Here is a 13,295-nt window from a genome sequence, read left to right as displayed (position 1 = left end):
CTTCAAAATGGAAAACCCCACCAGCCTGCAGGGTCAGTCCTGACTTCTTACCGGAGACCTTTTTTTCTGGCTAGACAAATAATTCTTTGACAATTTAGTGTAAGAATTCTGTTTATATCCAGTTTTTTCGGCTCACACAAAGCAGCATATTTAAAAAAAAAAAACACATTCAGTTTAGGTAGGGGTGGATTTGTGTTTCAGGGTGGGAGTATAGTTGATGAGGTATGGAGGAATGTTTTCCAAGTAAGCTCCAGTCCAGCTTTTTTCTAAGAGGTTATGTAGGCCAGTGTTGGGGCCTTTCCTACTATACTTGGAAACCTTTTGTGTTGCATAACACCTCCTGACTGAAAGAGAGGAAACAGTGAAAACATTGTGTAGTTTCACACAATCCAGATGTCGCTCCCTCTCCCAGGGCTGTATAGATAGAAGCGTTTCCAGCTTTCATATTTCAAGTTGATTGTAGCAAGAGTTTTTTTTTTAAACTTGCAGTGTACAGAGAAACTGTGCGTACATGTTACTGCATTATTTTACCTTAATACTTAATTCAAGGCTCATATGGTTCAGTGATTATTCTGTCACCCAACCGGAACGTTGGGTGACAAACACATTTGTTTTTCAAATAAAGCCCATCCAAAAAAAGACAAAAAAATACATGGGGGACATATTGTTTCCATTGAAACCGCTGCCTTTAATATTAGGGACAAAAAGAAATAAGAATAACAATGGGTAAGAGGAGGGGGGTAGAATCATTTTTCACGCTTTTATCTTCAGCACAAAGAAGCAACACAGATAAAAAATAAAAATAAAAAAAAAACATCTTAGGGTTGTCATGGTGAAGGTGTGTGTATTTGTATCTGTAAGTATGCTTGTGTGCTTGTGTGTGCAAAATGAGTCCGTGAAGACCTGTCCCTGGGGGGGCCATTGTCGTTGACACACTGCAAAAACGTTCCTTAACGTACCTTAATTTGACCAGCTTAATAAGATAATTTGACTATATTTACTCTTAAATTAAGATAATTTAAACAATATGCACTTGAAATAAGACAATTCAATTGTTTTTTTCTTATTTTATTGTCTTTGTCTTTCTTATTAAATTGTCTTGTTCCATTGAAGTGTCGCACTTACCTCCTCAATTCAAGTAAGAACAAATGACTTATTTAGATTTACATTTTTGCAGTGCAGTACCATGTAATCTTCATCAACCGGTCACACACAGAGCAGGTCTACAGCTGTCTTAATGGATGGGAGGTGAAAGAGGGAGCAGAACGTTGTTTACATGAAGAACTTAAGAACTTAAAAATATGAGATCTTCCAAGGCTACGCAGGGGAGCCAGATTTCAGATGGAGACAGATAGCTGATTTTTTTTTTTTTTCCATCAGCCTTGAGTCTCTGCTTGTTCTTCGCAATTTTGAGTCCAAATAGAAAGAATTCTGGTCTTTTCCGCCAGATATAAGTTTAGAACTTTCTCCAAGATTATACTATTTCACCTCTGAATCTAGAACCCACAGCCAGCCTGCAATCCTGTGCCAGGATCAGATCCAGGTTTTGAAATTGCTTTGTTAACATCAAAGTCTGGGTGTAACCAGCTCTGCAGATCCCTTCATACATGCGGGGAAGCCTAACAATGGCCAAGACTGTCCATGTTTTCAATTCAGTTTATTTCTATAGCACCAATTCACAACACATGTCATCTTAAATCACTTTACAATTTAACCAGGTCATCCAGTCAAATTGATTCAAAGTTTTCTATCTAAGGAAAACCAGTTGATCGCATTGACTCAAAGGCAATCCCTCACACTAACCATGCTTGTAGCCACAGTGAAGAGGAAAAACTCCCTTTTAAATAGAAGAAACCTCCAGTAGAACCACTCAGAATTCAGAATTTCCCCCGATATGTCAGGTATCCAAAAACTCCAGACAGCACAATTATGTACATGTCATCCATGTACTTCACTGACATAATTGTCAGACATACAGACATGTTCCATTTCTGCCAGGAATTCAATTCAATTCAGTTTATTTATATAGCGCCAATTCATAACACAAGTCATCTCAAGGCACTTTACAGTTCAACCAGATCATCCAGTCAGATTGATTCAAAGTTTTCTATCTAAGGAAAACAAGTTGATTGCATTGACTCAAATACAATCCCTCACACTAAGCATGCTTGTAGCGACAGTAGAGAGGAAAAACTCCCTTTTAACAGAGTTCAATGTGTATATAAAATAAAACAACCCATCTGGACTAGATAGTTCTCCCAAACCCTGTTCTGCTGTTGGAAAAACATTGATCAGTTGTGTTGAAAGACAAGCTTACCAGATCCATGATTCAGTTTTGGAAGATAAGCAAAAGGAGGCTCCAAAATGAAGACAAAAAGCAGATCTAAAGCAAGGCAGATAGGACAGTGGGGAGACTGAGAAAAAGTGTCCTCCTCCACCAAGAGTAAGGAAGTAAAATGTTCAGTTTGCAACTGACTGAACGTGTTTCCATCATTTTGTGTGTGTGTGTTATGGTTTGTCGGTGTTGAGGCTAAATGTGATTTCAGTTTCTTTGTTCAAGTTAAAATCCCCAAAACTCTAATTCATTTGAAAACAACATACTCCTTCAGTTAACATTAATTAAGCAGCATTTTATTTTCTGAGTAAGATTTGGTTCTTTTTAGCTTGACATTGACACTTTAAATCTTTGTGGATACCACAAATTTTCATGCAAAGTTTGTTTTTATGCATCCATAGTTGTGCATGAAACATCACGTCACCAGTTTTTTGTGCATGTAGTCAGATCAAATAACAGATGGAGCTGTGTCAATCATTATATTAATAATTAGAATTGATTATTTTTCATTTGGGATTGATATAGCATTTTTGAATTTAATTGAATACTAATAAAAACAACTAATTTTATACAGGTAAAATACAATTTCTGGTTGCAGGACTCCATCTCCTAAATGAAACCTTCCTGTAAAGATTAAATTGAGGAGTTTGAAACATGTTTTAGGGGGAACTTAACATTGAGCAGGTTGGAATAGAAAAGCCAATTTCATAATGTTTTTTTCTTTGTTACTCTCTCCACAGACATTTCCATGGAGCAGACTTTGGGCTTCCCTTCATCAGTGAAAGGAGGAATCCCCAGTAGCAGCTTTGCCCCTACCCCAGAGAGGAGCCTGTTGCCATATCGCACCACATCCTCACCAATCCATCAATCATCCATTTTACATTCGCCAGTACACAATGCTTCACATGGAGCAGTGCACAGTACCACTAAAGTGAACAGAGAAATTAAACCCTCCACCTCTTGCACAGCCTCTGCTACCTTAGCAGGTAGCAGTCCTACAGAAATATCAGAGACGTCTCAAGACTCACAGGCACATGTAGGCACCGTTGACGAAGAACTGAAGAAAACCCCAGAAACTCGAGTTGAGACAGCAGGCAGAGAAAAAAAGCCAGATCTCAGAGTGGAACCCCCTGGTGAAAGACGCCCCATAGGAACTCCAACAATCCCAACTGCTCAGATGTCCCAGGCCAGGAGAACTCTTTTTACCGCTACACCACTGCACATCCCAGTAAGACGAGCAAAAAGCGAAGGGCATGTTCGAGGGGATGGAGCCTGGTTGGCTCAATCTCCTGTACCAGAGGTCTGTACAGATGCTACCATGAACGACCGAATCTGGAGCAAACTGGAGCCAGGGAGCCACAGAGACAGTGTTTCCTCCTCTTCTAGCATCTCCTCAAATGATACAGTCATTGACCTCTCTCTTCCTAACCTGGCCAGAAGGAGCCTCATCATCCTGCCCAGTAACAGCAGTGAGCCCCCCTGGATCAACCACCCAAGCACCAAACCAAGGGTCAGCAAGAGCAAGTCTAACCCCAACCTTCAGCAAGGAAACTGTCCCAAAGATGAGCTTGAGCCCCACTCACTGCAGCCAGATCAAAACTGTACAGAGGACTCATCCGGTAGGTTGACCCAAAGAAGGCACACCTGGTGCCGGCTTTACATGGAAGGACTTAAGCAGACATCCACCAAAAAGCCATCAATTACAACTGCAACCTCAGCAGCTGGCATGTCCAAAAGCCTAGGTGACCTGACCTCTGAGGATATTTCTTGCAACTTTGACAGCAAGTATCGCAGCATCAGCCGCAGTTTTATTGTGAAATCCGCTAAAGATCAGCTCCGCAAGGGCAGCCCACGGAAGTGTCAACCCCAGAGTGACCTGATGGAGCAGCTGCGCAAACTGACTGATGTGGAACCATTGAATCCAAGTGACTTTACACCAGAAAACGGACCTAGGGACACAGAGGTGGAGGATGTTCCGGAGACGCTGGTGCGACGAACCTCCTCGAGGAGCCAAAGTAGGGTGCGGTACATTGCAAACAGGGCAAAAAAGGCCCAGGAAAGAAAGATGCTCCAAGGTAAAAGTGGTAGCTTCAGCTTTACTGGAGGAATAGGCAGTAGAATTTCCTGTCCAATCGAGGAACGGGGTAATCCAGAAGGAGCATGCTGTATTGGCCAGAGTCCCTGCAGCAGTCTGGACCTGCTGAGTCAGTTAGAATCCCCCTCCTATGTAAAGTCGCCCCTGACGTCTGACTGCCCTAAAATGTTCTTTAGGCTCAAACTCTGAGAACTGGTACTGATGGGGAGAGAAGCAGCTAAAAACTGCTTTAAAATAAATTGCCTTCTCAATCTTTTTAAATAAATTTAATATCTGGCAATTTTCCACAATAGACTATTTGACAAAGTATCTGATCAAAAAACTCAGAACTGTTTCAGACCCAAGACCCATTTTTTTTGGGACCGGTACTCGTAGAAATCATGAGGTGCTTTTCCACAGCAAGAACTGGATATGTGGCAATATACACCCCCACCCCACCCCGCCCCACCCCAGCCCTCTTTCCACTGCCCACACATGAAACCAACTCCAATACAAAGCAGCTCAGAAATAAAGTGGAGGATAACCAGACTGTTAATTTTTTTTTTTCCTGCAAACCATAATATTCCGAAGTTCTAGTTGCTGCTGTGGAACAACCCCCCCTCCCCAATTGATAATTTTTGTGTTGAATCTAAACTGCTTTCATGTTTGTATTTTCCAGACATGACACAGTAGCAATAGATCATAGAGTGAGATTTTAATATTTTCTTTTTTTATTTTTATTTTTGCTCAAACTGTTAAGATATTAATTAGATAATTTATGTGAAAGCTTTATTAACCCGTCCATCTATTAGCAATATTTTAAATATGATAGCATGTCATGAAGAAATTGTAGTTTGATGCTGGAAGAGTCTTGTCTGTGTCTTTGCTGAAAAATTATTTAAAAAAAATTCCGATGCAAGAATGCAAGTGTTGATTTTATAAGTAAATATATCAGTGGCTCCGTTTTAGACTGAGGTCTGATGCTATAGTGTGTCCACTCTCTAAGATCCTGTTTTTTGTTTTTCTTTTTTTTTAAGGAGTTGGTTTAAACTATGAACTTTGTTTAAACCAACTTTTCTTTTTATGTTGACTGCATGCATTTTATGCACTGGACTGATGGACTTTGTTTTACCAATATTTTTATATGAAGATTTTAGCCTTTTACAGATTGTTTTATGTTGTCCGAGCATCGTGTCTATATTCCTGTTTTCATTTCTGTGCTACCCAAGGAAGACGAGAACGATCTGTATAGAGGCACGTTTGTACCATCTCTACCCTGCTGTCCACTTCTTTGAGAACAATGTTGAGCTCAATGTCTAATTATGACCTGAATAAACCTCACATATAACTGAAAGTTTCACTGCTCATTTGTTTATTCTGTCAGAGGTTCCCAGAGTTGCAAAAAGACAAATTATGTATTAGAGCAGTTGAACTGAGGCTTACACACAGTGACACGAACAAGCTGCTGGCCTCGGTTTTGGACGTTGAAATGATGTACTCTGTTGGGGTCTGTATTTACCAGCCATCACTTCTTTGCAGCAGAAGTAAAAAAGAGCAGACCCCCTGTGGGAATAAGGAATGTTCCAGAACAAAGACCCAATCATTCAGAAGAAAAACATGTTTTAGTCCTTTCTTATATTCCAAGAAAAGATTATTCTGCTTGAATGGGTGATGGAGACCTTTTGAACACATTGTCTGATTTAGTTTACTTTGAGGTTTTTAGGGTTTTCTTCAGAGTAATATTGTATTCCTTAATAATACATTCCTCTAAGGATGGGAAATTCCCTGACTTGGATGTACAGTAAAGCAACTCCAGGGAAGCCTGTGGGTGCCTTTAATATGACTCTGGAAGGAATACTCCTTAACCACCCTTCAGTTATTTCTGGTCATCTCAACATGTTTCAGGTTCACAACACCAGATATGTTTTGCTCATTAGAGAGTCCTGCAGCGCTCCAGATATTCTGGATTCTTTCATGGCCCGGATGAGTTGATGGAAGGTCGGATAAGACTGGGAAGGTTTAGCAGAGTTTGTGTTCTTTATATTTTTGCAAATGTCTCCTGACTGTGGTTCACTGCATTCCTAAAGTCTTACAAAATGCTTTATGGTTTCCAACTAAAAGATGCCAGGTCCTCCGTTTCCTGTCTGTTCTTGAGTTTCCATATTTTTTGCACAGTGCAGTTGTGAAGTTGTATATTTGGTTACATGTATAGGTTTGTGAAAAAGTTAAAGTTTATTTCATAAATTAAGCCACAATCCTCCACAATAGAACAACATATTTACCCCTTTAAAGGTGTGATCATAATATACAGAAAGAAATGGAAAACAATGGATCCAGTAATACTGTTTGTGCAGTGAAGCCTTTATTTAGCCAAATTTAACAGAACTTTAGAAACATTCAGGTTCTGCTGAAAAGACAAGGATCCAAAATGACTTCTTGCATTCCTCATTCAGTCGCAGATATTTCCCAAGATCGCTATGATGCTTTAACTCCATGTGTCACTTTAAAATAAAAGCGAACGTGGTTGACGTACAGATTTGCTTAAAGGAATAGTACACCCAAAACATGATTAGCCTTCATTTTCTACTCACCCCCATGCTGAACAACACTCTGGAGTACTTTTTTGATATCTCAAATGCATCTGGAGATCTGGGAGGCTTCTTGCTGTCTGCTGACATTCAAATAATGGAGGTCCATAGTGCCCGAGACAGAAAGGTCCATAAAAGTCCACAAAAAACGTGTCAATATTCCTCCATACTGCTCGTCCAATGTATTCCAAGTGTCCTGAGTGGGTAGCGTCCATAATTTACTCGAAACGAAGTCATTTAGAATGTTTTTAGAGCATAAACAGTAGTGTATAGGATTTCCTGAAAGCGCGTTCACGAGTCTACGGAAAACACGGCAGACCAAATCAGACGAAAGTGCGCATTCAGCTCGGCAAAGAACTCATGCTCTTCCTCAACACTGAAGTCCTCAGACATTTTTCTTTCGTTGTTTCTTTCTTTGCACAGGTAAACGGCACATATCTTCTACTACGCTTGCATTATCGGCAGAGCAGACGCTGAATGCGCACTTTCATCTGGTTTGGTCTGCCGCGGTTTCCGTAGACTCGTGAACGCGCTTTTAGGAAATCCTATATACTACTGTTTACAGTTGTGGTCAAAAGTGTACCTACACTTGTAAAAAATCAAATGTTATGGCTGTCTTGAGTCTTCAATAAGTTCTACAACTCTTATTTTTCTGTGATAGAGTGATCGGAACACATACATGTTTGTCACAAAAAACAGTCATAAAATTTGGTTCTTTCATAAATTTATTATGGGTCTGCTGAAAATGTCACCAAATCTGCTGGGTCAAAAATATACATACAGCAACATTAGTATTTGGTTACATGTCCCTTGGCCATTTTCACGGCAACTAGGCGCTTTTGGTAGCCATCCACAAGGTCCTGGCAAGCTTCAGGTCGAATGTTTGACCACTCTTCTTGACAGAATTGGTGCAGTTCAGCTAAATGTGATGGTTTTCTTGCATGAACCTGTTTCTTTAGCACTGTCCACATGTTCTCAATGGGGTTTAAGTCAGGACTTTGGGAAGGCCATTCTAAAACCTTAATTCTAGCCTGGTTTAGCCATTCCTTTACCACTTTTGATGTGTGTTTTGGGTCAATGTCTTGTTGGAACACCCAACTGCGCCCAAGACCCAACCTTCGGGCTGATGGTTTTAAGTTTTCCTGCAGAATTTGGAGGTAATCCTCCTTCTTCATTATCCAATTTACTTTCTGCAAAGAACCAGTTCCACTGGCAGCAAAACATCCCCAGAGCATAATACTACCACCACCATGCTTGACAGTAGGCATGGTGTTCCTGGGATTAAAGGCCTCACCTTTTCTCCTCCAAACATATTGCTGGGTGTTGTGGCCAGACAGCTAAATTTTTGTTTCGTCTGACCAGAGAACTTTCCTCCAGAAGGTTTTATCTTTGTCCATGTGTTCAGCAGCAAACTTCAGCCGAGTCTTAAGGTGCCTTTTCTGGAGCAAGGGCTTCTTTCTTGCACGGCAGCCTCTCAGTCCATGCCGATGTAAAACACGCTTGACTGTGGAGACTGACACCTGTGTTCCATCAGCTTCCAAATCCTTGCAGACCTGCTTCTTGGTGATTCTTGGTTGACTCTTGACCATCCTGACCAATCTCCTCTCGGCAGCATGTGATAGCTTGCGTTTTCTTCCTGATCGTGGCAGTGACACAACTGTTCCATGCACTTTATACTTGCGTATAATTGTCTGCACAGTTGCTCTTGGGACCTGTAGCTGCTTTGAAATGGCTCCAAGTGACTTCCCTGACTTGTTCAAGTCAATAATTCGCTTTTTCAGATCCACACTGAGTTCCTTTGACTTTCCCATTGTAGCTTTTGTAGCTGAGTCTAATCACTGGGTCAAATGAGCCCTATTTAAATGGGCTCATGAGAAGTCAACAGCTGTAGTCAATCAGAATCACTTAGAAGAAGTGAAGAGGCCATGACATGAAGCTAATTTGATTGACACAACTCGCTACATCACCAAAGTTGACAAATTTTGTTGCTGTATGTATATTTTTGACCCAGCAGATTTGGTGACATTTTCAGCAGACCCATAATAAATTTATGAAAGAACCAAATTTTATGACTGTTTTTTGTGACAAACATGTATGTGTTCCGATCACTCTATCACAGAAAAATAAGAGTTGTAGAACTTATTGAAGACTCAAGACAGCCATAACATTATGATTTTTTACAAGTGTAGGTACACTTTTGACCACAACTGTATGCTCTAAAAACATTCTAAATGACTTCGTTTCGAGTAAATTCTGGATGCTACCCACTCAGGACACTTGGAATACATTGGACGAGCAGTATGGACGAATATTGACACGTTTTTTGTGGACTTTTATGGACCTTTCTGCCTCGGGCGCCATAGACCTCCATTATTTGAATGTCAGCAGACAGCAAGAAGCCTCCCAGATCTCCAGATGCATTTGAGATATCAAAACAGTACTCCAGAGTGTTGTTCAGCATGGGGGTGAGTAGAAAATGAAGGCTAATCATGTTTTGGGTGTACTATTCCTTTAAGTCCCGTTGGGCACAGTTTGGACAAACAAATTTTTTTCTGTCCCAATCTTCCTTGTTGGTTCATAATGCTTTGCCCAGCATTCTGCTAAACTGGCATCAGAAATACCAGTAGACGAGTCTGAATGGCACAGACTAGTACTAGCAGTAGACATGCTGCTCTGTTTTGCCATTTTTTATGACAAGTGCCGTAAAACCTAATGTTATCCAATGAAAAGTGTCATTATCAAATCAGGGTTCCCGCGGGTCCTTAAAAAGTCTTAAAAGGCATTGAATTCTTCAAAATAAAACTAAGGCTTTAATTGGTATTAAAATGTCTTAAATCAGTCTTTTGTAGGTCCTAATTTTTAAAACATCATAAATAGGATTATTTTTATTATAATTTATTTTTGTAATCTAAATAAAACAATAAAATTGACTTTTTTTATTTAAAAAAAAATAATGGCTCGCAATTATTGGTTCCGTCCCGATAGCGGAACCAATTTTTGGGAGATGCGGCATTAACTTTTTGTCTGGAAAATATGATCAAGTGTAAATGTAACCAAAATTGTCTCCAGCCAAGAGTTTTCTCCATGGCTAAAACCAGGGGACATACATGAGGCTCAGTGGATTTTGTGCAAGAAGTCATTCAAGCTCGGAACGATGGGAATTAAGGCAGTGGAGTCACATATGCGAAGCACGAAACACAAAGCGTGTAAATGGAGTTAGAGTGAAACAGCCGGTATTTCTCAGTTTAGTTCCACCCTTGTCTCTGCAACGCCTCCACTTATTACCAGATCAAACATACTAAGAAAACGTACAAAGAAAAATAGCTGCAAAAAAGTCTTAGCACTGGTTATGTTGTGGCTTTAAAACTGATTTGTTTTGTTTCCTGCTAAAACAAAGTTCGTGAATTCAGTTAAATAATTGTTAAAATATATCTGTCATTTGTGTGTTTTTAGCTTTCTTCCTGTATGGGAAGCTTTTCAAAATTTGAAACATTAGTGCAGTGGTTTATGTTATAATAAACCTTTGGGTTAAGTTGTCGCCAGCAGGTTTTTCTTGTGTTTCTTGTGAATTTGGTCTTAAATTTTTATTTCAAGTGGCATTAAAAAGTCTTAAAAAGTCTTGAATTTAACTTGCCTTATGCTGTAGGAACCCTGTAAATGTATGCAAATGTGAGCTGTGTGTATCACTCATTATTCTCTCCCCGAAATCCCACATTCTCTTTAAGAAGAAAAAATCAGGATACAGCATATATGCAGTTTCTGCCCAAATATTTTCTTTTTGTTGTGGATTTTTGTAACAGATAACTAGGATCATACAAATTAGCTTGTATGAACTGTTTGTTCTTTACTTCCAAACATCTCTTAATCACTGCCTGCAATAAGAAGTTTGTTTTTAAGTTGTGAGATGCACTCTTGGAGTTTGTGCTACTGGATTTGATTACATTTTTAAGCCTTTGAGTACAAAATAAATATTTGATCAAGATGAGAAATCTGCTTCCTGGTATGTTGAAGTACTAATAGTTTTTATCCAATAATTTAATTAAATGGTCTTAGTTTTGGGGAATATGTAAGAATTATGCTCTAATTTGTAATTACCGATCTGTTGTTACCATATTTTAATTTGACAAACTGGATCTTCTCAACATTCTTTTTCCTGTTCATTGCAATTGCAATCTTAACCTGGCTGGACCAGACTGGAGCAAAAAAATAGCTCTGCTTCACATTTTAAAGGTGAAGGATGGAGAAGACGTACACGGGTGGTGACATGCGGGGGAGTAGCGGTGGATGTGGGTGTTCCTCAAGGTTCGATTTTAGTCCCCATCTTATTTTCTATATTCATAAACAACATTGGAAAGGACGTGCAAACTGCTAAACTGCATCTTTATGCAGATGACACTGTGATTTATTCAGTTGCCTCTTCAATGAACCAAGCCATGCATGACCTTCAGTTGGCATTTCAGCAGCTTCAAGTTTCTCTACATGGCCTTAAGTTAGTGCTAAATAGTAAGAAAACCAAATTTAGGACTTTTTCAAGGGCTCGTTCCCAATCAATGAATTTAAGGCCATGTTAAAATGTCATGTAATTCAAAAATGTAACTGCCCTATGTGACCTGTCTTTTCCTCTATGTGAGATTTTGTCTATGTTGTATTTCTGTTTGTATTTTACCTGGTGTGCCGTCTTGGCCAGGTCTCCCTCGAAAAAGAGATTTCAATCTCAAGGGACTTCCTGGTTAAATAAATGTGGAACAGTTCTCCATTAACATGACAAGTACTTCACATGACGTACGTGAGGATGTGGAATCTGGGGGCAGAGTGAACATCACTCTCGTTCATTACCTTAAAACTGATCCATTCAGTTCAACTTTCACATAAAATATAAATGCATGCAGTAAAAGCCGTTCACTGAAAGTTACCCAAAAACATGCAGTACCTACAGTTGAGTTACTTGTCACTTAGATCTGAACGGATTATTCAAATCCCACTAATGACGTAAAAAAAATCTTTGAGATTTTAATGGGAAAAGAACTTTAATATAATTATGTACTTTTAAATATTCATGACAGGTAAAAAATTTGGAGACATGGCCAGTGGCACGGGAAGGGGGGTGCTGCGGGGGCTGCAGCCTCCCTCGTCATAGCATCAGCCCCCCATGGTGGGGGGCTGTGGAGTAACATAATATTGTACTTAAAAACATGAAATTATTTATGTATTTATTTTTTAAAAGACTGTGTTTGATATGGGATTAAAATGATGGGCTGTGTATAAGATATAAACTAATGATTCATTATTTTAATATTTCATAAAAAACTAGGCTACTCCCCCGGAAGCTTCCGCCACCTCACATTCGTTTAGGCATGGCTAGCAATAGGCAGCAGAAACGTATTTCTGACTATTTCGATGTGAGAAATGGTTTTAATTCCCCTATACGCTAGAATAAGGCTGCATATCACTAAATATTATGTCTGTATTAAGCTATTTAGTGATAAAATAGGAAATTAGTAAAATTTTTTTTGTGTGTGTGTTTTTTGATTCAGATATTAAATCATTCCCCATATCCATAGTCGAATGGACTTTCAAGACGTTCAATGCTCAGTTTAGGCTATATTTAGGCCATGTTTCATTCAAGTATTCCTGATCCTGTTGATTGGGAGCTGTTGTTTGTTTCGAATGATTAAAAGAGAAGAAATAAAGTTTAAAATGTTCATGCTTTGTTCCGATGCATTTTAAATGGCAGTTTTTGGCGACAAATGTAGGCCTACAATATTATGTTAAAAACATCAGCCACAGCCCTCAACATAATGACGTCACGTGTTTTCCAACCCAGCCATCAGCCCCGCTAGCTTGAAACAGCTTCCAGCGCGCCTGGACATGGCCTAAACAAACAAACACAGTATTTAAGTTACTTCAGTATAAGTGATTAATGCTGAGACATGTATAAGAGAAGGAGGCAACCTGAATGAGTTTTTACCAATTCAATCATCTCGAGTGTGAGCAGATTTAGCCATGTTTGCTCCAAGAATGCTTTGTGGTTCATGTGACCCGGATGACTGAGAATATTCCAGCTATATGTTCTAGATTTCTGGAAAAAGATGCCATTGCCAAAGGAAATCTTACAAAAACATTGCAGAGATATTCGGCTGATCTCATCTATAAAATAAAATTGGCTTTTTATATATATATATATATATATATATATTTTTTTTTTTTTGTGTTGCTTTTTATTAGTATTGTATGTTTCATCATATACTTCCATGATAATTGGTGGAATTGTGACCTGTATCCCAGTGGTTCAAGTATG

General features: G+C 39.2%; 1 protein-coding gene across 2 annotated transcripts in view; it reads left to right on the top strand.

The window, feature by feature from the left end:
- The window catches only part of plch2a (phospholipase C, eta 2a), an 88,818-nt gene extending 83,055 nt beyond the window's left edge, over positions 1–5,763 (top strand). Inside the window, exon 19 of one of the 2 annotated variants that reach the window (XM_038281837.1) lies at positions 3,076–5,763. In XM_038281837.1, the coding sequence (XP_038137765.1) occupies positions 3,076–4,619 (1,544 nt within the window). In that variant the 3' untranslated portion in view covers positions 4,620–5,763. The remainder of the gene's footprint in view (positions 1–3,075) is intronic. The other variant, XM_038281844.1, reaches the window with a different exon arrangement.
- The last annotated feature ends 7,532 nt before the right edge of the window (positions 5,764–13,295 follow it).

The sequence above is a fragment of the Cyprinodon tularosa genome, unplaced genomic scaffold, assembly GCF_016077235.1.
Source record: "Cyprinodon tularosa strain WSP-4 unplaced genomic scaffold, ASM1607723v1 ctg1037, whole genome shotgun sequence".
NCBI classification, from domain to species: domain Eukaryota; kingdom Metazoa; phylum Chordata; class Actinopteri; order Cyprinodontiformes; family Cyprinodontidae; genus Cyprinodon; species Cyprinodon tularosa.
The sequence above is the reverse complement of the archived record's forward strand: the minus strand, read 5'-3'. Positions and strand labels throughout refer to the sequence as shown.